This window comes from Mobula hypostoma, chromosome 14 (genome assembly GCF_963921235.1).
Source record: "Mobula hypostoma chromosome 14, sMobHyp1.1, whole genome shotgun sequence".
Lineage (NCBI taxonomy): Eukaryota > Metazoa > Chordata > Chondrichthyes > Myliobatiformes > Myliobatidae > Mobula > Mobula hypostoma.
Window position 1 is genome coordinate 76,035,655 of NC_086110.1, and position 26,106 is coordinate 76,061,760.

The 26,106-nt window shown below is 50.5% G+C and overlaps 1 protein-coding gene across 1 annotated transcript in view; it reads left to right on the forward strand.

Annotated features, from left to right (window-relative positions):
* The window catches only part of LOC134356356 (glucose-6-phosphate isomerase-like), a 65,319-nt gene that overhangs the window by 800 nt on the left and 38,413 nt on the right, over window positions 1-26,106 (forward strand). Inside the window, exons 2-8 of the mRNA XM_063067255.1 lie at window positions 8,627-8,717; window positions 9,984-10,052; window positions 11,656-11,775; window positions 13,825-13,908; window positions 17,459-17,605; window positions 17,867-17,938; window positions 19,039-19,083. Of these exons, the coding sequence (XP_062923325.1) occupies window positions 8,627-8,717; window positions 9,984-10,052; window positions 11,656-11,775; window positions 13,825-13,908; window positions 17,459-17,605; window positions 17,867-17,938; window positions 19,039-19,083 (628 nt within the window). The remainder of the gene's footprint in view (window positions 1-8,626; window positions 8,718-9,983; window positions 10,053-11,655; window positions 11,776-13,824; window positions 13,909-17,458; window positions 17,606-17,866; window positions 17,939-19,038; window positions 19,084-26,106) is intronic.

The window sequence follows — 26,106 nt, forward strand, 5'->3', positions numbered from 1 at the left end:
TCTTTTCAAGTTTAATATCACTGGCATATGTCGTGAAATTAGTTGTTTTGCGGGAACAGTGCATTACAATATATAATAAGTATATTACAGTCAGAAATATATATTAAAAATTAAGCAATTAAGTGCAAGAAGTACTGAGGAACTGTTCATGGATTCATTGTCCATTCAGAGATCTGATGGTGGAGGGGAAGAGGCTGTTCCTGAAATGTTGAGTGGGTCTTCGGGCTCCTGTATCGCCTGGGTGGTAGCAATGAGAAGAGAGCACGTCCTGAGTGACAGGACTCATTAACGATGGACACTGGTTTTGAGGCATTGCCTTTTAAGGATATCCTAGATCCTGGGGAGGCTGTGCCCATGAGCATGGAGCAGACTGATGGGCCAAATGGCCTAATTCTGCTCCTGTGATGGAGCAGGCAGGGTTTACGTAACCCACAAGGATTGCAGCACTGTGTTGTGTGATGTGAGTGAACACCGTCTTATCACGTCTTGGTAAATTTTCCTACAAAAGTGGTTTGCCATGGCCTTCTGGGCAGTGTCTGTATGAGACGGGTCAATACTGTCTGCCTGGTGTCAGTGGTCACATAACCAGGGCTTGCGATAAGCATCAGCTGCCCATACTACCTTCCACCACCTGCACTCTGCCCCCGTGGCGTCACCTGATTCAGGGTGGGGGTTTAGCCAGTGCGGTGACCTGCGGGCTTGTTGCAGAAGGAGCACCTTACTCCGTCTCCAACCCACCAGCCAACATTGCAAAAAAAAACTATATATTAAGAAATATTTCTTGAAAATTAAATCATTACTGGACAAGCGAGGCAGAAGGTGATACGAGGACAGGAAACATGGAGGGAAAGTCTAGTAACTACAAATCCATTCGTCATAACACCAGTGCCTGGCGATTTCTAGAGCTTACTGGCCCCTCCGTTCCAGACACTTATGCAACTAGTTAGAATGGCCTGGGAGCAAACTTGCTCCTCCTGGGCCCTTGTTTGGGAATGGGGGAGAGAGTGAGGTTTGAAGGCAGACGGAGAACTGTTTCAAGGATCGAGCGTGATGGACGGAATGCCAGGTTGTGTCTGTGACCTGACCGCATCGATTGCGATTGTAGGGGGGGGTTGGAGACTCGGCCCCCACCACCTCTGTAAAGCAGCTTTAATCAGTCGATCTAATTAATGTGTGGCAGGGCATATTCCCAGCTTCCACAGTGTCTAATTAGCCCACTTTGTGACCTGACACTGTAATTAAACCAGCATATAAATAGACACGTGTCCAGGTCAGGAGTGAGTTGAGAGAATCTGTTTTGCATACTGTAATGCCCCCCACATCTGCTCTGCCATTCAGTGAGATTGCAACTGACCTTTGACCTCACAGCCCTGGGGACCTGTGCTTGTTTCTGACCTCTGGTGTCTATGTGGAGTTTGCAGGTTCTCCTTGTGTCCACATGGGCTCCTCATTCCCCCCCCCTCCCCAGGTGCTCAGACGTTCTCCCACGTCCCAAAGATCTGTAGGTCAATTGGTTAATTATATGCTGCACATTGTCTACGGTGAGTTCAATGCTGACTTTCAACTCTTGTGACGCCGCTGGTGCCAAACCGTATCGGTCTCTGCCATTCCATCGTGCATCGAGAGGGTGAGCCTGATACACGGGCAACAGCTTACTCTCCACATCGTACTACCCTGCCTTGTGTATCATGTAGAGGGCTGGGATGCAACATCCACGGTTGACCCTGACCAGTGGAGGGCCTCAAACCGTCTGCAGTGCGTAGGTAAGGGGTAGAATCTGGGGCAGTTGAGGAGAATGAAGTGGGTTTAATGTAAGTGGGTCAGTACAGAATCAATGGGCTGAAGGACCTGTTTTCAACAACCCATTTCTCCATCACGGGGAGGGAGGCAGAAGAAAGGAAATTATAGGCTAGTTAGTCTTAACTTAAGTGGTTGGTAAGATGTTGGAGTCCATTACCATGGATGAGGTTTTGAGGTACTTGGAGGCACACGATAAAATAGACTAAAGTCAGAATGGCTTCCTTAAGAGAAGTCTAGGACAAGAGGGCACAGCCTCAGAATAGAGGGACACCCATTTAGAGCAAAGGTGAGGAGGAATTTCTTTAGCCAGAGAGTGGTGAATCTGTGGAATTCATTGCCAAATACACCTGTGGAGGCCAAATCATTGGATATATTTAAAGCAGAGGTTCTTGATTAGTCAGGGCGTGAAAGGCTGGGGGAAGAAGGCAGGAGAATGGGGTTGAGAGGGATAATAAATCAGCCATGGTGGAATGGTGGAGCAAATTTGATGGGTTGAATGGCCTAATTCTGCTACCTGTGCCTTATGGTCTTACCCCGGCACCTCCTGGGAGTCTAACTGCAGCCGTGAGTGTCGTTTGATAGTTGGGTCAAGCCCAGGGTCTTCCACTCAGATTAACAATGACAGAGGGCTTCAATGCACACTGTTCATTGTGGAGGGTTTACAGCATGCTACATTTCTAAGATACTGACAACCATGAGAGCATTCTGACTGGTTGCATCACTGTCACTCTCTGGCATGCAGGGGCCACCGCACAGGTTCGGGAAAAACTGCAGAAAGTTGTAAACTCAGCCAGCTCCATCACCAGCTCCAGTCCCTGTTCCCCAGCATCCAGGACACCTCCAAAAGGCAATCAGTTAATAAAGCAGTAAACTCAGCCAGCTCCATCAGGGTCTCCAGCCTCCCCAGCACTGAGGAGACCTTCAAAAGGTGATCACTTAATAAAGGACCCCCATATGTTCTTTTCTCATTGCTACCACTGAGGTACAGGAGCGTGAAGGCACACACTCGATGTTTCAGGAACGGTTTCTTCCCCTTGGTGTGTGGCGTGTGGCCAAGTGGTTAGGGCGTTGGGCTCATGATCTGAAGGTCATGGGTTCGAGTCTCGGCCAAGGCAGTGCGTTGTGTCTTTGAGCAAGGCACTTAACCATACACTGCTCCAGTCCACCCAGCTGAAAATAGGTACTGGCAAAATGCTGGGGGTTAACCTTGCGATGGACTGGCGTCTTGTCCTCTCAGTCGCTTCACGCCACAGAAACCGGCATAAGCACTGGCTGATGGGCCACAAGGCTTGGGACAGACTTTGACTTTTTCTTCCCCTTGGCCATCAGATTTCTGAATGGATAATGAACACTACCTCTGTGTGTCTGTGTGTGTGTGTGTCTGTCTGTCTGGTGGTCCTGGCTTGGATGCTATGTAGGCTGCTCCCTGATGGGAGTGGAACAAACAGCCTTTCAGCCAGGATCAACGCTAATCTTTCTTCCATCGCTGCGGTGTTATCCCTCCTTCATCACGGTCAGCAGATCTAAATCCTGGAAGCCCCTCCCCAAAGGCACCATCATCAGGGGACTGTCATGGTTCGTGCCTACCTTCTTGGGCAGTACACGATGGCCTCGCCTGTGACAGACGCAGGTCTCACAAGTGAATGAAGTCAGGAGCCACAGGTTTTCTCGGTGGCTCCTGAATGAGGAATTAGCAGCATAGTAATGCAGCAGTTAGCACGACACCATTACAGCCCAGAGTTCAATCCTGCCACCCTCTGGAAGAAAGTTTGTACATCCTTCCTGTGTGTGCATCGGTTTCACCGTACTGTTTAATAGGTTAGTTTGTCGTTGTAAAGGGTTAAATCAGTGGGTTGCTGGGTGGTGTGGCTTGTGGGACTGCACTGTATCTCCAAATAAAATCAAATACAGACCCTTGAGAGAGGATATCACCTTTACAGTGCCTTCATGAATTAAATAGTGTCGGAAACTGGAGCCAAGTTTGAATGTACTCTGTAGCATTAAGTCATCAACTTTGCTGACTGGTATCATATCAGACCAGTGTGCACAGGAGCAGAATTAGCCCGTCTGGATGATCAAGTCTGCTCCTCCGTTCCATCGTGGCTGATCCCGCAGACGCACTCTCCAGCGTTCTCCCCATAACCTCTGACACTGACTAATCAAGAGCCCGTCGATGACTTGCCCTCCACAGCCGTCTGTAGCAATGAATTCCACAGACTCACCACCCCTGGCTAAAGAAATTCCTCCTCACCTCTGTTCCAAATGGATGTCCCTCCATTCTGAGGCTGTGCCCTCGGGTCCAAGACTCTCCCACCATGGGAAACACCCTCTCCACAGCCACTCTGTCAAAGCCTTTCGATGTTCGATAGGTTTCAGTGAGATCCCCATCGTTCTTCGAAACTCCAGGGAGAACAGGCCCAGAGCCATCAGGCACTCCTCGTATGTTAACCCTTTCGTTCCCAGAATGAGTCTGAGTCCCCACCACTCTCCACAAATCAAGCGGGGGAGGCGGGGAGGTACTTTTCTCGAAATTTCCAGCCCAGACTGAAACACATTCTGCCCAGCACATCAGATATCCTTTGCCAAAGGTAAGGCTGGGCAAGGTTCTGCCAGCTCACCTTGACTCCAGATATTTCAGATAACTGCTACAGAAACCTTGTTGCAACATTATCTTCCACTGCGCAGACGAATCCTCAGAATCTGCAGAAATTTCATCAGGGAAACTAACCCCACCATCTCTTCTACCACCCCACGCACCGTCTGTCCCCCCACCCTGATGAAGGGTTAGTTATCATTTCCTGAAGGTTGCCTTATGTACAGACACTCCTGTGTCTAGCGTCACTTTATGACCATACAATCAATCTATGTGATATGCTATCATGTTTGCTGTTGTGTGCAGGGGCAGCAGGCTGAGGGTAGCAGACACTAACAGAATCAACAAACTCATTCGTAAGGCCAGTGATGTTGTGGGGATGGAACTGGACTCTCTGACAGTGGTGTCTGAAAAGAGGATGCTGTCTAAGTTGCATGCCATCTTGGACAATGTCTCCTATCCACTACATAATGTACTGGGTGGGCACAGGAGTACATTCAGCCAGAGACTCATTCCACCGAGATGCAACACAGAACGTCTTAGGAAGTCATTCCTGCCTGTGGCCATCAAATACAACTCCTCCCTTGGAGGGTCAGACACCCTGAGCCAATAGGCTGGTCCTGGACTTATTTCCTGGCATAATTTTACATATTACTATTTAACTATTTATGGTTTTATTACTATTTAATTATTTATGGTGCAACTGTAATAAAAACCAATTTCCCCCGGGATCAATAAAGTATGACTATGATTCATTTATTTATAATTATTGATTTTTTTAGTATTATTATTCTTTATCTTACTGCTTTTTTTGTGCTGCGTCAGATCCTGAGTAACTATTGTTCTCCTTTACACTTGTGTGCTGGAAATGACATTAGACAGCCTTAAATCTTTATATGTGGCGTACACGTTGCAGCGCACAATGGAATGTGTGGGTGTGTCAGCAGCCAGCCCAGAGCGAAGGCGTGCTGTGCAACGCAAGTGTCGCCATGCTTCCAGCACCAACGCCTTTCATCATCGGTATCGGGACTGGCCGTGGTGCGTCTGAGTTCCTGCCCTTACTGGGAGAGTCTCAGGAAGAACTGATACCCTCCCTGCTTCTGAGTTTTGTACCAGGTTTTATTATGAATTTTAGTTCGAGGGATGTCATGGTAACAGGGCCTTCCGGCCAACAAGCCTGTGCTTCCAGAGGGCACAGCCTCAAAGTAGAGGGACATCCCTTTAGAACAGAGAGCAGAGGAATTTCCTTTGCCCGAGGGTGGTGAATCTGGGGAATTCATTGCTGCGGTGCCCATGTGACCAACTAACCTGCTAATCCTTGTATTTTTGGATCGAGCACAGAGGTATTTTGTATTCCCCTAGTGAACCAGCTGAATGTATTGCTGAATGAATGCCAGAGGAAGTGGTTGAGGTAGGAATGCTGATGATACTTGGGCAAGTACATGAATAGAAAGGGTCCGGAGGGGTGTGGGCCAAACAGGCAGGTGGGACTCTTGGGTCAGCAGGGATGAGTTGGGCTGAAGGGCCTGTTGCTGTCTGACTGTAACACCACAACTTCGTCAGCCCCTCGGGTAGTGTAAGCATCAACTTTATTCACCGGGTTCATCTGCATGGATTTGGAATTCACTGTGGTGGTGTCGCCAGTCTGTGACGTGCAGCAGCAAACAACATTTAATAATTACAAAGAACTTTTTAAAAATATATAAAGGTTAGAGAATGGATGTGCTATAAAATGTGTTAAATATCAACATGTATTTACACTGTAAACAGTGGCTTGCAGCGAAATAGCTGCAGTCATAGTTGGGGAGGCAGGGGCTAACTAGAATAGTTGATCAGATTAACTGCCTGAGGGGAAGAAACTTTTAAAGATGGAGTGAAGTTTTTTTGTTTTAGTGCTTTTCAGAAGGGCAGTGTTCAGGGTGGGTAGTGCTGAGTTGTGTTGGAATATTCTCTGTGCTGGTCGCAGGATTGGGGCTGTTTCTGAGGGTGGACGAGCAGGTCTAGGTCAGTGCAAGCTGCAGTCCCACATTCTCTTTCATTGGTGTGTCTGTCCAAAGCTGGACAGTGGTTGTGTACGTGTTGGCTCTGGCACCACTGTCCTGACGGCCTGTTCCTTCCGACTGTCAGGTACAGACAGTGTTAGTTCCATAAAACCATCGGACATAGGAGCAGAATTAGGCCATTTGGCCCTTCGAGTGTGCTACTCCATTCAATCATGGTTCATTCATTTTCTCCCCTCCTCAGCCCCACTCCCCAGCATTCTCACCATAACCTTTGATGCCATGGCCAATCAAGAACCTATCAATCTCTGCCTTAAATACACCCAGTGACCTGGCCTCCACAGCTGCCTGTGGTAATAAATTCCACAAATTCACCACCCTTTGGCTAAAGAAATTTCTCCGCATCTCTGTTTTAAATGCACACCCCTCCATCCTGAGGCTGTGCCCTCTTGTCCTAGACTCCCCCGCCATGGGAAACATCCTTTCCACATCTACTGCTGTCCAGGCCAACACTCGAAAGGTTTCAATGAGATCCCCCTTGTTCTTCTGAACTTCAGCGAGTACAGACCCAAAGCCATCAAACATTCCTCGTATGATAACCCCTTCATTCCTGAAATCATTCCCTGGACCCTCTTCAATGCCAGCACATTTCTTCTAAGATGAAGAGCCCAAAACTGTTCGCAATACTCAAGGTGAGGCCTCACCAGTGCCTTATAAAGCCTCAGCTTCACATCCCTGCTCTTGTATTCTAGACCTCCTGAAATGAATGTTAACATTGCATTTGCCTTCCTCACCACCGACTCAACCAGCAAGTTAACCCTTAGAATGTTCTGCACAAGGACTCCCAATTATCTTTTCGTCTCACATTTTTGGATTTTCTCCCCATTTAGAAACTAGTCTGCACATTTATTTCTACTACCAAAGTGCATGACCATGTATTTTCCAACAATGTATTTCATTTGCCACTTTCTTGCCCATTCTCCTAATCTGTCTTAAGACCTTCTGCAGCCTACCTGTTTCCTCAACACTACCTGCCCCTCCACCAATCTTTGTATCATCTGCAGACTTGGCAACAAAGCCATCTGTTCCTGGGGGCTGCAGCTGGGAGCAGGGGCATTTTGTGGGTCCACGCGGTGACCTGGCGGACAGGGCTCAGAGCTGTCCATGGGGTTGTGTTCTACAGAACATTGCTGGTTCACAGCAGCATCACCATTCATGGTTGTTTGTGATGAGACGGTCGAGTCACGGACGGTTCATGTGATTCACTCTTCAACCCCCTCCTCCTGCCTCAACTCCTGTCTGTGTCCTGTCAACTCTTACCCATTTTTTTTTACCAAAACACCATAGAATCCAGATAAAGGGTCTCGGCCTGAAATGTCAGCTTGTTATTCCTCTCCACGGACGCTGCCTGACCTGCTGAGTTCCTCCAGCATTTTGTGTGTGTTGCTTTGGATTTCCAGCATCTGCAGAATCTCTCGTGTTTATAGAAAGCTTCCTGTCTGAGCATGTCACGTTTGGTGTGGCTACTGCTCTGCCTGTGGGCACAAGAAACTGCAGAATTGTCAACATAGCTCAAAAAACACGCAAGTGTCTTTAGAACAGGAAGAAGGAGGAATTTATTTAGCCAGAGGGTGGTGAATCTGTGAAATTCATTACCACAGATGCCATGGAGCCCAAGTCATTGGGTAGATTTAAAGCAGAGATTGCTTGCTTCTTAATAGACACGGTGTCAGAAGTTACATAGAGAAGACAGGAGAATGGGGCTGAGCTGGATATTAAATCAGCCATGGTGGTGCCAACTGATTGGTCTAATGTTACTCCTTTCTCTTAGTCTTATGGGCAATCAGGTGGACTGCACGATCTGCCTTTTTACAGCCGTGTCTCTTACTGTTGTGCCACATTGGATTATCTCTAAACTGTAAAACTTCTCTTTGCTCTGTTAGTAGACCAGAAGGCATGGGAGCAGAATTTTCACATCTGCCAGTTAACCAATCTTCTCAGTTTACCTTGTACTACCTCAATGCACTGTTATAATGAGTTGTTCTGTGTCAGCATTAAGCAAGACAAGCTGTCACTGAATTCTGCTCCTTTGGGTTATGACTGGATCAGAAGGCAGGCCCTTCCACACCAGTCTGTGCTCTAACTGGGCCTCTCCCCTGCCTGGGGCCTGGGGCCCAGCGCCCCTCTCCTGCCGAGAGTCTGTGCTCTAACTGTGTCCCTCTTCTGCTCACAGTCTGACACTCAACACTGTCGATGGTGATCTGCTGCTCGATTATTCCAAGAACCTCGTCACAGAGGAGGTGATGAAGCTGCTGGTCAACCTGGTGAGTGGATGCACCCTGACCTCTGTACTGCATCACCCCAACCCCCCCCCACCCCCGTGCCATGTGTTCACTACATCGCCCGTGCAGCTGGTAGGAACTGGCAAACCAGACCCCCACAATCAGCAGCTGGTGCCCCCAATGGTGATGTGTTTCCAATGGCAGCAGTCACTTCTCTCAACCCCCTCACCAGCCTACTGCAACCTGTGTCCTCCCCTGCCCATTATCATCACTGTTGTATGACGTGGTCAGCCGTGGTCTTTCCATTGCCACGATTGTTCATGGCAAATATTTCTACAGAAGTGGTTTGTCGTTGCCTTCTCCTGGGCATGTCCATTCAATGTATTTCCCATTGGCTACTCGTCTGTAACTTAGGCTCGTACCTTGTTAAGCAGCCTCGTGTGGCATCTTGTCAAAGGCTTTCTGAAAATCCAAGTACGCAACATCAACCAATTCTCCTTTGTCTATCCTGCTTGTTATTTCTTCAAAGAATTCTAACAGATTTGTCAGACAAGATTTTCCCTTAGGAAACCATGCTGACTACGGCCTATTTCATCGTGTGCCTGTAAGCAGCCCTGAAACCACATGCTGAACAATGACTCCAGCATCTTCCCAACCACTATCAGTTCCTCAAGCTCTGCCAGTTGATTTAGCCGTGTTTTTAATGACCAGGGACGCAGCCAATGAAATCGTGCCCACTGACCTGCCCTGCACACGATCTCTCAGGGCCAGTGGTCCTGTCCTAGTCACAGAAACAGGCCCTTTGGCCCATCCAGACTGTGCTGAACTGTACTCTGCCTAGTCCCATTGCCCTGCATCCAGACCAGAGCCCTCCATACCCTTCCCATCCAGGTACCTTTCCAAATTTCTCTTAAATGTTGAAATCAAACCCACACCCACCAAATTCTCACCCCCTCTGAGTGAAGAAGTTCCCCCACATGTTCCCCTTAAACATTTCACCTTTCACCCTTAACCCATGACCCCTAGTTCTAGTTTCACCCAAACTCAGTGGGGGGGGGGGGAACCTGCTTGCCTTTACCTTATCTATACCCTCATAATTTTGTATACCTCTATCAAATCTCCCCTCGTTCTCCTACACTCCAGGGGATAAAGTCCTCACCAATTCAATCTTTCCCTGTAAAATTCTCAAGTCCTGGCAACATCCTTGTACATTTTCTCTGCACTCTTTCAATATTGATATTTTTCCTGTAGGTTGGTGACCAGAACTGTCAAGGATTTTAACTCCTTTTGTACATTTCCCCCTCCCAGGCAAAGTCCCGGGGCGTGGAGGAGGCAAGGAAACGCATGTTCTCTGGAGAGAAGATCAACTTCACGGAGGTAAGGCGGGGGGGGGGGAGAAATGTGGATGTGTCCCAGGACGGGAGGTGTGTGTAAAGGGGAAAGGGGAGTGTGCACATGTCCTGCAGAGGAGTGGGGGAATCCCATCCCAATCACTGCACTGCTGCCAGGAGTCTTGCTCTTCACAACAGTAGTGATATCAACCGTTCAACCTTTGATACCCTTACTATTCACAAACGTATTCACCTCCTCATCTCTGTTCTAATGAATGTCCTTTTTCTGAGGCAGTGCCCTCTACCTAGACTCTCCCACTGTAGGAAACATCCTTTCCACATTCACTCAATCCAGACCTTTCAATATTCAGTAGGTCTCATTCTTCTAAACTCCAGAGAGTACAGGCCCAGAGCCATCAAATGCTCTCATACATTAACCCTTCCGTTACCAGAAATATTCTCAAAAATCACCTCTGGACCCTCTCCAATGCCATCCTCCCTTCAATAAAGGGCCCAAAACTGCTTATAATGCTCCAAATGTGGTCTGACCAATGCCTTCTAAAGTCTTAGTAATATTTCCTAGTTTATCTATACTAGTCCTCTCAAAGTGAATGCTAACATTGCATTTGCCTTCCTCACCACCAATTCAACCTGCAAATAAACCTTTAGGGAATCTTGCAGAGGCCTCCCACATGCCCTTGTACCTCTGATGTTGGAATTAGCACCTCAATCATCACCCTGTAAGCGTGTTGCCGTACAACCCACAGGGCCGAGGACAGTCCCTGCAAGATTGTGAATTGCTTTACATTGTGGCCCTGTCCTGTCAGACGGTGACTGGATGTGCTGGAAGACTGAGGTGGCTGTTCTTTCTGCGGGGCATGTTCCGTGGCACCTGAACTTGTTGATGCCATCCTGTGGCCCTAAGCCTTGGGCTGGCACGACAGTACAACACAGGCCCTTCAGCCTACAATGTTGTGCTGACCTTTTAACCTCCTCAACTCAATCCAACCCATCCCTCCCCCATAGCCCTCCATTTCTTTATCATACATTTGCCTGTCTAAGAGTTTCTTAAATGTCCCTAATGTGTCTGCCTCTATCACCACCCCGGCTATGTGTTCTGTGGATCCATCACTCTGTGTTATTTCAAAAAACAACTTGCCTTAGACACCCCCCTCCCCAATGCATTACCCGATTACCTTAAAATGATGTTGTCTTCTATTAACTATTTCTGTTCTGAGAAATAAGTCTCCTCTGTCTACTCATTCTGCGCCTTTTATCTGGCACACCTCTATCAAGTACCCTCTCATCCTCCTTCACTCCAAAGAGAAAACCCCCAGCTCACTTAACCTCTCCTTGTAAGGCACGTTCTCTAATCCAGGCAGCGTGCTAGTGAATCTCCTCTGCACCCTCTCTAAATCTTCCTCATCCTTCCTATGATGAGGTGACCACAATATTCCAAGTGTGGTCTAACTAAGATACTATCGAGCTGCAACATTACCAAATAACTCTTGAACTTGACCAATGAAAGTCAACACGTCATACACCTTCTTAACTACCCTATCAACATGCAGGGATCTCCAGGCATTCCTGCTTTCTCCGCTCTCCCTCCTGTAACATGACTCCCATTGCTTCCTTCCCTCCCACCCCAGAACCGGGCTGTCCTCCACGTCGCTCTGAGGAATCAGCCGGATATTCCGATCCAGGTCGACGGCAAGGACGTGATGCCAGAGGTGAAGGCTGTGCTGGAGAAGATGAAGGCATTCTGCCAGGTACTGGGGAAACGGAGGGTGTGGGAACCTAGTGAAACGTGACCACCAGAACGCAGGACACTGTGTCTGCAGGAATGTGTCCAGTGTTGGAGGACTGCTCCCAGAACGCTCCCTCCACCAACCCTTCGTGTGTTTCCTGAAACCCATTGCCCCTTCACTTCTCCCAGCCCCCGTGAGAATGCATCATGATCATGTTAATTAATTTATTTAGAGATACAGCACAGTAACAGGCTCATCAAGCCCAATTACAGCCATGTGATAAATTAACCTACTAACCCGTGTGTCTTTGGAGTGTGGGAGGAAACCAGAGCATCTGGAGAAAACCCACTCAGTCAGAGGAAGAATGTACAAACTCCTTACAGACAACAGTGAGAATTCGGTCCAGGTCTCTCTGCTGCCCATTACACCACTTGCTGTTTCTATAACAGTTTTGTTTTACCAGCCAGGGTTGTTAACCCTGAGCTGAATCCCAAACCTGGAGGACCAGTGGACCACTCTTAGCCTGGCTTCTACCCTTTGACCTGTTTGACCTGGGTCCCCCTTTCAACAGCCAAAGAATAAAGCCCTGACTCCAGCCAACGTAGTCATAGTTGTCGTCGTGGCTATCCCTCGAGGTCGAGGATGATGGTCTTCATTCTGAAGAAGTGGTCCACAGAGTGAAGACGCCTGTGCGTGTATTTGTTTAACGTGTACTTGATGTTGCACTCCAAGAAGCACACGATACTTCACAAATCAACCAACTGATTCCAATGGCATGGAAACCACGACGATTGGAGCTGATGGATTTGTTGCAGCCTTCATCCGCCTTCACAGCCATTGAGTTCGAAGTAACCTGGTCCGCCAGTTCCACCGTTGAGGTCTTGGTTGGATTGTTCTTTGTCAGGGACCTCACCCTCGACCTTACTGCCATGGGTGACCCTACCAGGAGCATAACTCCAGGCGGCATCGCTCTCGGGATCACAGGACCACACAAGCTTCTCCACCGTGACAAGGTGACAATTCATGGAGAAGAGCCAACATAGATCTCCAGGTCATTTTGGCACGCAAGCCTCCAAACCCTATGACAAGGTTGTGGTCCTTTTGGAGGCACCAGGTCACTGGCACTGTAATGGCCACAAGCCTGTTTCCTCAGTAAAACCGTCACCTTCATCTCTCCCAGTTCCTGTGGGAATTCATTGTGTTAATTTATTGGATTATCCTTGTTTAACAATACAACTCAGTAACACATCTTTCCATCCTAATGAGCCCACACTTCCCAATGTGCACAACTCAACTGTATGTCTTCCGGACTGTGGGAGGAAACCGGAGCACCCAGAGGAAACCCATGCAGTCGTGGGGAGAACGTACTAACGCCTTACAGACTGTGCCCGTCGCTGGAGTTGCAGTAGCATTACGGTAGTGTGGCGGTTAGTGCGATGCTACCACAACTTGGGGCTTCAGAGTTCAGTTCTGTTGTCCTCCCTGGGGAATGTGTGGGTCCTCCCACAGTCCAGACACACAAAGGTTAGTGAGTTAATTAGTCTTTGTAAATTGTCTCATGATTAGGTTGGGGTTAAACGTCCGGGATGCTGGGCAGCACTGTCCAACACTGTATCTCTAAATAAATAAATTCTGCTGACCGCTAGGCTATCATCTGCCCTACTTACTCAGTACTTCCTTAAATCCATCACCTCTTCACCTTGCCTAGTCCCCTTGAAAATGTATCATGTTGACGACAAGTTTCACTGATTGGAAACCCTGGTGGAATGAGCCACGGGCTGTGGGTGTGTCTGGTGCACAATGGGGTCTGTGTGAACCGTGTGGGTGTGTTTGGTGCACAATGGGGTCTGTGTGAACTGTGTGGGTGTGTTTGGTGCACGAGGGGGGTCTGGGTGAACCGTGTGGGCTGTAGATGTGTTGGGTGCACAATAGGGCTGTGGGTGTGTTTGGTGCACAATGGGGCTGTGGATGTGTTGGGTGCACCATGGGGCTGTGGGTTCTGGGTATGTTTCCTGTACAGTGGGGAACTGGGGAGCCACATGGTGATACATACTGGCCTGACTATTGCAGAGGGTGAGGAGTGGAGACTGGAAGGGATTTACTGGCAAAGCCATCACAGACATCGTCAACATTGGGATCGGAGGATCAGACCTGGTGAGTGACCCTTGCAATTTCAGCATTTGCGTGACCTGAGACGGAGGGAGGGAGTTGGGTGAAGGGGTGCTGGGGTCCCTAAGGAATCATACTCGCTGGTAAATGATGTCTTGTGTGCAAACTAGTTTGGTTATAGTCACAGAACACTCCAGAAGTAGGCCCCTTGGCCTATTTAGTCTGTACCGAGCTAGTAATCTGCCTAGTCTGTCAACCTGCACCCGGACCATCGCCTTCCCTACCCCTCCCATCCATGGAGCTATCTAAATTTTTCTTGAATGTTGAAATCGAGCCACATCCACCACTTCCGCTGGCAGCTCATTCCACACTTTCATAACCCTCTGAGTCAAGAAGTTCCTCTTGATGTTCTCCTTAAACTTTTCACCCTGAACCCATGACCTCTAACTGAAGCCCCACCCAACCTCAGTGCAAAAAGCCTGTTTCCATTTACCCTATCTATATCCTTCGTAATTTCATACAGCTCTATCAAACCTCCCTCAATCTTCTACACTTCAGGGAATAAAATCCTAACCCATTCAACCTTTCCCTGTAACTCAAGTCCTCAAGTCAAGCAACACCCTGATAAACTTTCTCTGCACACTTTCAGTCTTGTTTCTATCCTTCCCGTAGGTAGGTGACCAAAACTGCACACAATACTCCAGCATAGGCCTTGCCAACATCTTGTGCAACTTCAACGTAACATCCCATCTCCTGTGCTGAGTGCTTTGATTTATGAAGGCCAATGTGCCTCGCTTTACAAGTCTAACTCCCACTTTCAATGAATTATGGACCTGTATTCCCAGATCCCTTCGTTCTACTGCACTCCACAGTGCCTTACCACTCACTCAGTACCAAAGTGCAAAGCCTCGCACTTGTCTGCATTAAATTTCATCTGCCATCCTTCAGCCCAGTGGTCCCCAACCTCCGGGCCGCTGACCGATACCAGGCCGCGAAGCATGCAGGGTACAGCGGTAGCTGGGACGCACCCAGCACATTTTAAGAAAAGAGCTGAAATAAACAAGCTAATTAATTAGGTGCCGCCCGGCACATAAATGTTGGCCCAGATCAGAGGTGACGCAATCAGCGTTCGCCTCTGATCTGGGCCAACATTTACGTGCCGGGCGGCACCTAATTACTTAGTTTGTTTATTTCAGCTCTTTTCTGAAAGATGTGCTGGGTACGTCCCAGCTACCGCTGTACCCGTGCATGCTTCGCGGCCCGGAGGTTGGGGACCACTGCTTCACCCATTTTCCCAGCTGGTCCAGATCTGGCTGCAAGCCATGTTGGACTTTTCGCTGTCCAATACACCCGCAATCTTGATACTACCGCTCTCTGGCTTCACCCACAAAACCAGTCTAGTCCAATTTACTACCTCATCTTGAATGCTGAGTGACTGAACCTTCTTGGCCAACCTCTCATGTGGGGCCTTGTCAAATGCCTTACTAAAGTCCATGTAGACAACAATCCACTGTCTTGCCTTCATCAATTTTCCTGGTAACTTCCTCGAAAAACTCTATAAGATTGTTTAGAAATGACCTACCATGCACATAGCCATGTTTGCCATTCCTAATCAGTCCCTGTCCCTCCGGGGAGGGGAGGGAGGAAGGGAACGTCGACTCAGACCATGAGAGGCCTGTGTCGGGCATTTTCATGCCTTACAAGGCGCAGATTGGAAGTCTGTGTGGGGCGCCACTCCTCGCACAGACCAGAGCAATGTGTGGTTAATCCAATTACTTGTATATCTGGTCCCTTAGAATACCTTCCAACAATTTTTACACTACTGATGTCAGGCTCATGGGCCTATGATTTCCTAGCTTATTCTTAGAGATTTTCCTAAACGACAGGTCAACATTGGCTATCGTCCAGTCCTCCAGCACATCAGCTTGGCTTAGGATATTTTAAATATCTCTGCTAGGCCTCTGCAATTTCTGTAGTTGCTCCCCGAGGGTTCAAGGGAACACCTTGTCAGGCCCAAGGGGATAATCCACTTTAATTTGCCTCGTGACATCAAACACCACCTCTGTATGATCTTTGACCTCATTGGTGTTTAACTCACTTCTGTGTCCGTCTCCCAAATAAATGCAGATGCAAAAATCCACTTGTGTTCTCCCCATCAGCTCTGTGCGTAGATTACCATTCTGATCTTCCAGAGGCCCAATTCTGTCCCTTGTAATCCTTTTTCTCTTAACGTGTCTGTGGAACGTTAGGGTTCTCCGTCACCTGTCTGCGAGAGCAACCATGCTTTCTGTTAGCCCTCTTGATTTCTTTCAAGTGTTCTTAAACTCCTCAATACTTTATTTCTTCCTTCCTGCCTCGACCTTTTACGCACCTCTGTTTTTTCTTAACCGGGACCTCATATCTTTTGAAAACCAGTTCCCTACACCTGTTATCGTTACCTTTTATTCTGACGGGCACAGACAAGCATTGTACTTTCAACATCTCACTTTTGAAGACTTTCCACTTACCAAATACACTGATGCAAGAAAACAACCTGTCCCATTCACACTTGCCAGAACCTTTGTATATCACCGGGGTACGGTACCGGTGGGGACGGGTCTGTCACTGTGTAACACCGGGGTACGGTACCGGTGGGGACGGGTCTGTCACCGTGTAACACCGGGGTACGGTACCGGTGGGGACGGGTCTGTCACCGTGTAACACCGGGGTACGGTACCGGTGGGGACGGGTCTGTCACCGTGTAACACCGGGGTACGGTACCGGTGGGGACGGGTCTGTCACTGTACAACACCGGGGTACGGTACCGGTGGGGACGGGTCTGTCACTGTGTAACACCGGGGTACGGTACCGGTGGGGACGGGTCTGTCACTGTGTAACACCGGGGTACGGTACCGGTGGGGACGGGTCTGTCACTGTACAACACCGGGGTACGGTACCGGTGGGGACGGGTCTGTCACTGTACAACACCGGGGTACGGTACCGGTGGGGACTGGTCTGTCACTGTACAGCACCAGGGTAGAGCGGGTACCGGTGGGGACGGGTCTGTCACTGTGTAACACCGGGGTATGGTACCGGTGGGGACTGGTCTGTCACTGTGTAACACCGGGGTACGGTACCGGTGGGGACCGGTCTGTCACTGTACAACACCGGGGTACGGTACCGGTGGGGACGGGTCTGTCACTGTGTAACGCCGGGGTACGGTACCGGTGGGGACGGGTCTGTCACTGTGTAACACCGGGGTATGGTACCGGTGGGGACGGGTCTGTCACTGTGTAACGCCGGGGTACGGTACCGGTGGGGACGGGTCTGTCACTGTGTAACATCGGGGTACGGTACCGGTGGGGACGGGTGTGTCACTGTGTAACACCGGGGTAGAGCGGGTACCGATGGGGACGGGTCTGTCACTGTGTAACACCGGGGTACGGTACCGGTGGGGACGGGTCTGTCACTGTGTAACACCGGGGTACGGTACCGGTGGGGACGGGTCTGTCACTGTGTAACACCGGGGTAGAGTGGGTACTGGTGGGGCGGGACAGTCGCTGTACGACACCGGTTCTGTTCTGTGACCCCACCCTCGGCTGCTGCTCTGTTCCAGGGGCCACTGATGGTCACTGAGGCACTGAAGCCGTACTCCAAGGGTGGTCCGAAGGCCTGGTTTGTCTCCAACATCGACGGCACCCACATGGCGAAGACCCTGGCTGAGCTGAACCCTGAGACCACGCTCTTCATCATTGCCTCCAAGGTTAGTCCCCATCCCTCCTCTGCCCAGCTGTAGTGTCGCTCTATCGTCCCTCCATGTCCTCCTTTGCTGTCTCCATGTCTCGTGCCCTTCCCTCATTCCCCTCGGGGTTGCTGAGTGGGGAGTCCCACCAAGGGTCATTGGTTTTTGGTTGGGGGTCCAGTACTGTGGGTGTGCTTTTATTGCGAGGGTGGCCTGTGTGTGTGCAGGAGGGAGGGGGAGATCTGCCGGGCTGCGCTGCCACTGACCACCTCTCTGTCTCAGACGTTCACCACCCAGGAGACGATCACCAACGCTGAATCTGCTAAAGAGTGGTTCCTGCAGGCGGCCAAGGACGTGAGTTGTACCAACGAGCGCGTGCGGGGTGGGGTGAGGTCGGTGGGGAGGTGCGCGCTGGAGGGGGAATGATGGGGGAGCGACGAGGAGACTGTGTGCGGGATGGGGGTGATGGCGGATGTCTACGCGGGATGGCTGATGGGTGTGCCGAAAGGCTACATTGGGTAGAGGGAGCAGAGTGGGTTCTGAGAGGGTGGAGGATGTGGCGAGAGTTGAGTGGGATCTGAGGGTGAGGTCAGTGGAGGTGAGGGGAGGGAGTAGGTTCTGAGAGCAGGGAGTGGAGTGGGATCTGAGAGGGTGAGGGGAGGGAGTAGAGTGTTGGAGGCTGTGTCCAGTAGACGTGCCTGCTGGTGGGTGAGAGGAAGGGGTAGGTAGGCAGTGAGGGGGGAAGGTGTGAGCTCTGGTGTCTCACTACAGCCACTTTCAACTACAGTTCGCTCCTCTGCACGCAGTGGAAGCCCCCGGGAGGGCAGTTATGGATGACAGGTATTCTGAGAATCTTGGTGGACTGTCTGTGTGGGTTAGGCGGGTGGGAGGGGGTTTGTTTTGTTGTCATTGCTGCCAGTGTTCTGAACATTGTGGACGTGCCATGTTGGAAGGGGAATGTGTGACGTCACTTGTGGGCATGTCCTTGGGTTGTGCTGGTTGTTAACACAAACGACACATTCACTGTACGTTTCGACATACGAAGGTGTGATTTACACAGTGGTATTGTGGTTAGCCTCTCTCTCTTACAGCTCAGGAGGTTGCGCAGTGCCGAGTTCAATTCCGGCACGGTCCGTACAGAGTTTGTACCTCCTTCCTGTGTTTCCTCCGGGCAGTCTGCTTCCTCCCACAGTCCCACGGCCCACTGTTCAGTAGATTAATGGAACCTTGCAAATTGTCCTGTGGTTAGACTGGGGGTAAGTTGGGTTGGCAGGTGTCCTGTAATGAGATGAGGGGTAAATTTGGTTGGCAGATTGTCCTGTGATGAGACGAGGGGTAAAGCGAGTTGGCAGGTTGTCACCCCGGTGATCCCTGCCCCCTCCCCCCCCCCCGACGATGAGGTTATTCCTGTAATGAAGTTCGGTACTGATTTATATTTCCTGTTTTCCCTTCAGCCTGCTGCCGTTGCCAAGCACTTCGTCGCCCTGTCGACCAATGCGGTGAGTAGTGTTGCTTCCTGATGTTTTGGCAATCCATGGGTTCAGAGGTCAAGAATGAGACAGAAAATTTGTCGCTTAAAATTGTTTTATTAAGTGGAACAAGAACAAAGAATGAACAGAGAAGGGATGAGAAACAAACCAGTTACTGTGTGACTGACCCGTATCGGGATGGTGTATCGCTGCTGACCAGTTACTGTGTGACTGACCCGTATCGGGGTGGTGTCTCCGTTCTGACAGGTTACTGTGTGACTGACCCGTATCGGGATGGTGTCTCTGGTCTGACAGGTTACTGTGTGACTGACCCGTATCGGGATGGTGTCTCTGGTCTGACAGGTTACTGTGTGACTGACCCGTATCGGGATGGTATCTCGGTTCTGACCGGTTACTGTGTGACTGACCCGTATCGGGATGGTGTCTCGGTTCTGACCCGTTACTGTGTGACTGACCCGTATCTGGATGGTGTCTCGGTTCTGACCGGTTACTGTGTGACTGACCTGTGTCGGTTCTGACCGGTTACTGTGTGACTGACCGGTATAAGGATGGTGTATCGGTTCTGACCGGTTACTGTGTGACTGACCCGTATCGGGATGGTGTCTCTGGTCTGACAGGTTACTGTGTGACTGGCCCGTATCGGGATGGGGTCTCTGTTCTGACCGGTTACTGTGTGACTGACCCGTATCGGGATGGTGTATCGGTTCTGACCGGTTACTGTGTGACTGACCCGTATTGGGATGGTGTATCTGTGCTGACCGGTTACTGTGTGACTGACCTGTATCAGGGTGGTGTCTCTGTTCTGACCGGTTACTGTGTGACCCTTATCGGGATGGTGTTTCGGTTCTGACCGGTTACTGTGTGACTGACCTGTATCGGGATGGTGTCTCTGTTCTGACAGGTTATTGTGTGATTGACCCGTATCGGGATGGTGTATCGGTTCTGACCGGTTAATGTGTGACTGACCCGTATCGGTTCTGACCGGTTACTGTTCGATTGACCCGTATCGGGATGGTGTCTCCGTTCTGACAGGTTACTGTGTGACTGACCCGTATCGGGATGGTGTATCGGTTATGACCGGTTACTGTGTGACTGACCTGTATCGGGATGGTGTCTCTGTTCTGACAGGTTATTGTGTGATTGACCCGTATCGGGATGATGTATCGGTTCTGACAGGTTACCGTGTTACTGACCCGTATCGGGATGGTGTTTCCGTTCTGACAGGTTCCTGTGTGACTGACCCGTATCGGGATGGTGTATCTGTGCTGACCGGTTACTGTGTGACTGACCCGTATCGGTTCTGACCGGTTACTGTGTGACTGACCCGTATCGGGATGGTGTCTCCGTTCTGACCGGTTACTGTGTGACTGACCCGTATCGGGATGGTGTATCGGTTCTGACAGGTTACTGTGTGACTGACCCGTATCGGGATGGTGTATCGGTTCTGACAGGTTACTGTGTGACTGACCCGTATCGGGATGGTGTATCGGTTCTGACAGGTTACTGTGTGACTGACCCGTATCGGGATGGTGTATCGGTTCTGACAGGTTACTGTGTGACTGACCCGTATCGGGATGGTGTATGACAGGTTACTGTGTGACTGACCCGTATCGGGATGGTGTCTCCGTTCTGACAGGTTACTGTGTGACTGACCCGTATCGGGATGGTGTCTCGGTTCTGACCGGTTACTGTGTGCCTGACCCGTATCGGTTCTGACCGGTTACTGTGTAACTGACCCGTATCGGGATGGTGTCTCCGTTCTGACAGGTTACTGTGTGACTGACCCGTATCGAGATGGTGTATCGGTTCTGACCGGTTACTGTGTGACTGACCCGTATCGGGATGGTGTATCTGTTCTGACAGGTTACTGTGTGACTGACCAGTATCGGGATGGTGTATCGGTTCTGACAGGTTACTGTGTGACTGACCCGTATCGGGATGGTGTATCGGTTCTGACCGGTTACTGTGTGACTGACCCGTATCGAGATGGTGTATCGGTTCTGACCGGTTACTGTGTGACTGACCCGTATCGGGATGGTGTATCTGTGCTGACAGGTTACTGTGTGACTGACCCGTATCGGGATGGTGTCTCCGTTCTGACAGGTTACTGTGTGACTGACCCGTATCGGGATGGTATCTCGGTTCTGACCGGTTACTGTGTGACTGACCCGTATCGGGATGGTGTCTCGGTTCTGACCCGTTACTGTGTGACTGACCCGTATCTGGATGGTGTCTCGGTTCTGACCGGTTACTGTGTGACTGACCTGTGTCGGTTCTGACCGGTTACTGTGTGACTGACCGGTATAAGGATGGTGTATCGGTTCTGACCGGTTACTGTGTGACTGACCCGTATCGGGATGGTGTCTCTGGTCTGACAGGTTACTGTGTGACTGGCCCGTATCGGGATGGGGTCTCTGTTCTGACCGGTTACTGTGTGACTGACCCGTATCGGGATGGTGTATCGGTTCTGACCGGTTACTGTGTGACTGACCCGTATCGGGATGGTGTATCTGTGCTGACAGGTTACTGTGTGACTGACCTGTATCAGGGTGGTGTCTCTGTTCTGACCAGTTACTGTGTGACCCTTATCGGGATGGTGTTTCGGTTCTGACCGGTTACTGTGTGACTGACCTGTATCGGGATGGTGTCTCTGTTCTGACAGATTATTGTGTGATTGACCCGTATCGGGATGGTGTATCGGTTCTGACCGGTTAATGTGTGACTGACCCGTATCGGTTCTGACTGGTTACTGTGTGATTGACCCGTATCGGGATGGTGTCTCCGTTCTGACAGGTTACTGTGTGACTGACCCGTATCGGGATGGTGTATCGGTTATGACCGGTTACTGTGTGACTGACCTGTATCGGGATGGTGTCTCTGTTCTGACAGGTTATTGTGTGATTGAACCGTATCGGGATGATGTATCGGTTCTGACCGGTTACTGTGTGACTGACCCGTATCGGGATGGTGTTTCCGTTCTGACAGGTTCCTGTGTGACTGACCCGTATCGGGATGGTGTATCTGTGCTGACCGGTTACTGTGTGACTGACCCGTATCGGGATGGTGTCTCGGTTCTGACCGGTTACTGTGTGACTGACCCGTATCGGTTCTGACCGGTTACTGTGTAACTGACCCGTATCGGGATGGTGTCTCTGTTCTGACAGGTTACTGTGTGACTGACCCGTATCGAGATGGTGTATCGGTTCTGACCGGTTACTGTGTGACTGACCCGTATCGGGATGGTGTATCTGTTCTGACCGGTTACTGTGTGACTGACCAGTATCGGGATGGTGTATCGGTTCTGACAGGTTACTGTGTGACTGACCCGTATCGGGATGGTGTATCGGTTCTGACCGGTTACTGTGTGACTGACCCGTATCGAGATGGTGTATCGGTTCTGACCGGTTACTGTGTGACTGACCCGTATCGGGATGGTGTATCTGTGCTGACCGGTTACTGTGTGACTGACCCGTATCGGGGTGGTGTCTCTGTTCTGACCGGTTACTGTGTGACTGACGCGTATCTGTGCTGACCGGTTACTGTGTGACTGACCCGTATCGGGATGGTGTTTCCGTTCTGACCGGTTACTGTGTGACTGACCCGTATCGGGATGGTGTCTCCGTACTGACAGGTTACTGTTTGACTGACCCGTATCGGGCTGGTGTATCTGTTCTGACAGGTTATTGTGTGACTGACCCGTATCGGGATGGTGTTTCCCTTCTGACAGGTTACTGTGTGACTGACCCGTATCGGATGGTGTGTCGTTTCTGACCGGTTACTGTGTGACTGACCCGTATCGGGATGGTGTATCGGTTCTGACCGGTTACTGTGTGACTGACCCGTATCGGGATGGTGTCTCTGTGCTGACCGGTTACTGTGTGACTGACCTGTATCGGGGTGGTGTCTCTGTTCTGACCGGTTACTGTGTGACCCTTATCGGGATGGTGTTTCGTTTCTGACCGGTTACTGTGTGACTGACCTGTATCAGGATGGTGTCTCTGTTCTGACAGGTTATTGTGTGATTGACCCGTATCGGTATGGTGTATCGGTTCTGACCGGTTACTGTGTGACTGACCCGTATCGGGATGGTGTTTCCGTTCTGACAGGTTACTGTGTGACTGACCCGTATCGGGATGGTGTATCGGTTCTGACCGGTTACTGTGTGACTGACCCGTATCGGGATGGTGTATCTGTGCTGACCGGTTACTGTGTGACTGACCCGTATCGGGATGGTGTATCTGTGCTGACCGGTTACTGTGTGACTGACCCGTATCGGGATGGTGTATCTGTGCTGACCGGTTACTGTGCGACTGACCCGTTTCGGGATGATGTTTCCGTTCTGACAGGTTACTGTGTGACTGACCCGTATCGGGATGGTGTATCGCTTCTGACCGGTTACTGTGTGACTGACCCGTATCGGGATTGTGTCTCTGTTCTGACCGGTTACTGTGTGACTGACCCGTATCGGGATGGTGTATCGGTTCTGACCCGTTACTGTGTGACTGACCCGTATCGGGATGGTGTATCGGTTCTGGCAGGTTACTGTGTGACTGACCCGTATCGGGATGGTGTATCGGTTCTGACCGGTTACTGTGTGACTGACCCGTATCGGGATGGTGTCTCCGTTCTGACAGGTTACTGTGTGACTGACCCGTATCGGGATGGTGTCTCCGTTCTGACAGGTTACTGTGTGACTGACCCGTATCGGGATGGTGTCTCCGTTCTGACAGGTTACTGTGTGACTGACCCGTATCGGGATGGTGTCTCCGTTCTGACAGGTTACTGTGTGACTGACCCATATCGGGATGCTGTCTCCGTTCTGACAGGTTACTGTGTGACTGACCCGTATCGGGATGGTGTCTCCGTTCTGACAGGTTACTGTGTGACTGACCCGTATCGGGATGGTGTCTCCGTTCTCACAGGTTACTGTGTGACTGACCCGTATCGGGATGGTGTCTCCGTTCTGACAGGTTACTGTGTGACTGACCCGTATCGGGATGGTGTCTCCGTTCTGACAGGTTACTGTGTGACTGACCCGTATCGGGATGGTGTATCTGTTCTGACAGGTTATTGTGTGACTGACCCGTATCGGGATGGTGTTTCCGTTCTGACAGGTTACTGTGTGACTGACCCGTATCGGGATGGTGTCTCGGTTCTGACAGGTTACTGTGTGACCCTTATCGGAATGGTGTATCGGTTCTGACCGGTTACTGTGTGACTGACCCGTATCGGGATGATGTCTCCGTTCTGACCTGTTACTGTGTGACTGACCCGTATCGGGATGGTGTATCGGTTCTGACAGGTTACTGTGTGACTGACCCGTATCGGGATGGTGTTTCCGTTCTGACAGGTTACTGTGTGACTGACCCGTATCGGGATGGTGTATCGCTTCTGACTGGTTACTGTGTGACTGACTCGTATCGGGATGGTGTATCGGTTTTGACAGGTTACCATGTGACTGACCCGTATCGGGATGGTGTATCGGTTCTGACAGGTTACTGTGTGACTGACCCGTATCGGGATGGTGTATCGGTTCTGACCGGTTACTGTGTGACTGACCTGTATCGAGATGGTGTATCGGTTCTGACCGGTTACTGTGTGACTGACCCGTATCGGGATGGTGTATCTGTGCTGACCGGTTACTGTGTGACTGACCCGTATCGGGGTGGTGTCTCTGTTCTGACTGGTTACTGTGTGACTGACGCGTATCGGTTCTGACCGGTTACTGTGTGACTGACCTGTATCGGGATGGTGTATCGGCTCTGACCGGTTATTGTGTGACCCTTATCGGGATGGTGTCTAGGTTCTGACCAGTTACTGTGTGACTGACCCGTATCGGGGTGGTGTCTCTGTTCTGACCGGTTACTGTGTGACTGACGCGTATCGGTTCTGACCGGTTACTGTGTGACTGACCTGTATCGGGATGGTGTATCGGCTCTGACCGGTTACTGTGTGACCCTTATCGGGATGGTGTCTAGGTTCTGACCAGTTACTGTGTAACTGACCCGTATCGTGATGGTGTCTCTGTTCTGACAGGTTACTGTGTGACTGACCAGTATCGAGATGGTGTATCGGTTCTGACCGGTTACTGTGTGACTGACCCGTATCAGGATGGTGTCTCTGTTCTGACAGGTTACTGTGTGACTGACCCGTATCGAGATGGTGTATCGGTTCTGACCGGTTACTGTGTGACTGACCCTTATCGGGATGGTGTATCTGTGCTGACCGGTTACTGTGTGACTGACCCGTATCGGGATGGTGTTTCAGTTCTGACCGGTTACTGTGTGACTGACCCGTATCGGGATGGTGTCTCCGTTCTGACAGGTTACTGTTTGACTGACCCGTATCGGGCTGGTGTATCTGTTCTGACAGGTTATTGTGTGACTGACCCGTATCGGGATGGTGTTTCCCTTCTGACAGGTTACTGTGTGACTGACCCGTATCGGGATGGTGTGTCGGTTCTGACCGGTTACTGTGTGACTGACCCGTATCGGGATGGTGTCTCTGTACTGACCGTTTACTGTGTGACTGACCTGTATCGGGGTGGTGTCTCTGTTCTGACCGGTTACTGTGTGACCCTTATCGGGATGGTGTTTCGTTTCTGACCGGTTACTGTGTGACTGACCTGTATCAGGATGGTGTCTCTGTTCTGACAGGTTATTGTGTGATTGACCCGTATCGGTATGGTGTATCGGTTCTGACCGGTTGCTGTGTGACTGACCCGTATCGGGATGGTGTTTCCGTTCTGACAGGTTACTGTGTGACTGACCCGTATCGGGATGGTGTATCGGTTCTGACCGGTTACTGTGTGACTGACCCGTATCGGGATGGTGTCTCCGTTCTGACAGGTTACTGTGTGACTGACCCGTATCGGGATGGTGTATCTGTGCTGACCGGTTACTGTGTGACTGACCCGTATCGGGATGGTGTATCTGTGCTGACCGGTTACTGTGTGACTGACCCGTATCGGGATGGTGTATCTGTGCTGACCGGTTACTGTGCGAATGACCCGTTTCGGGATGATGTTTCCGT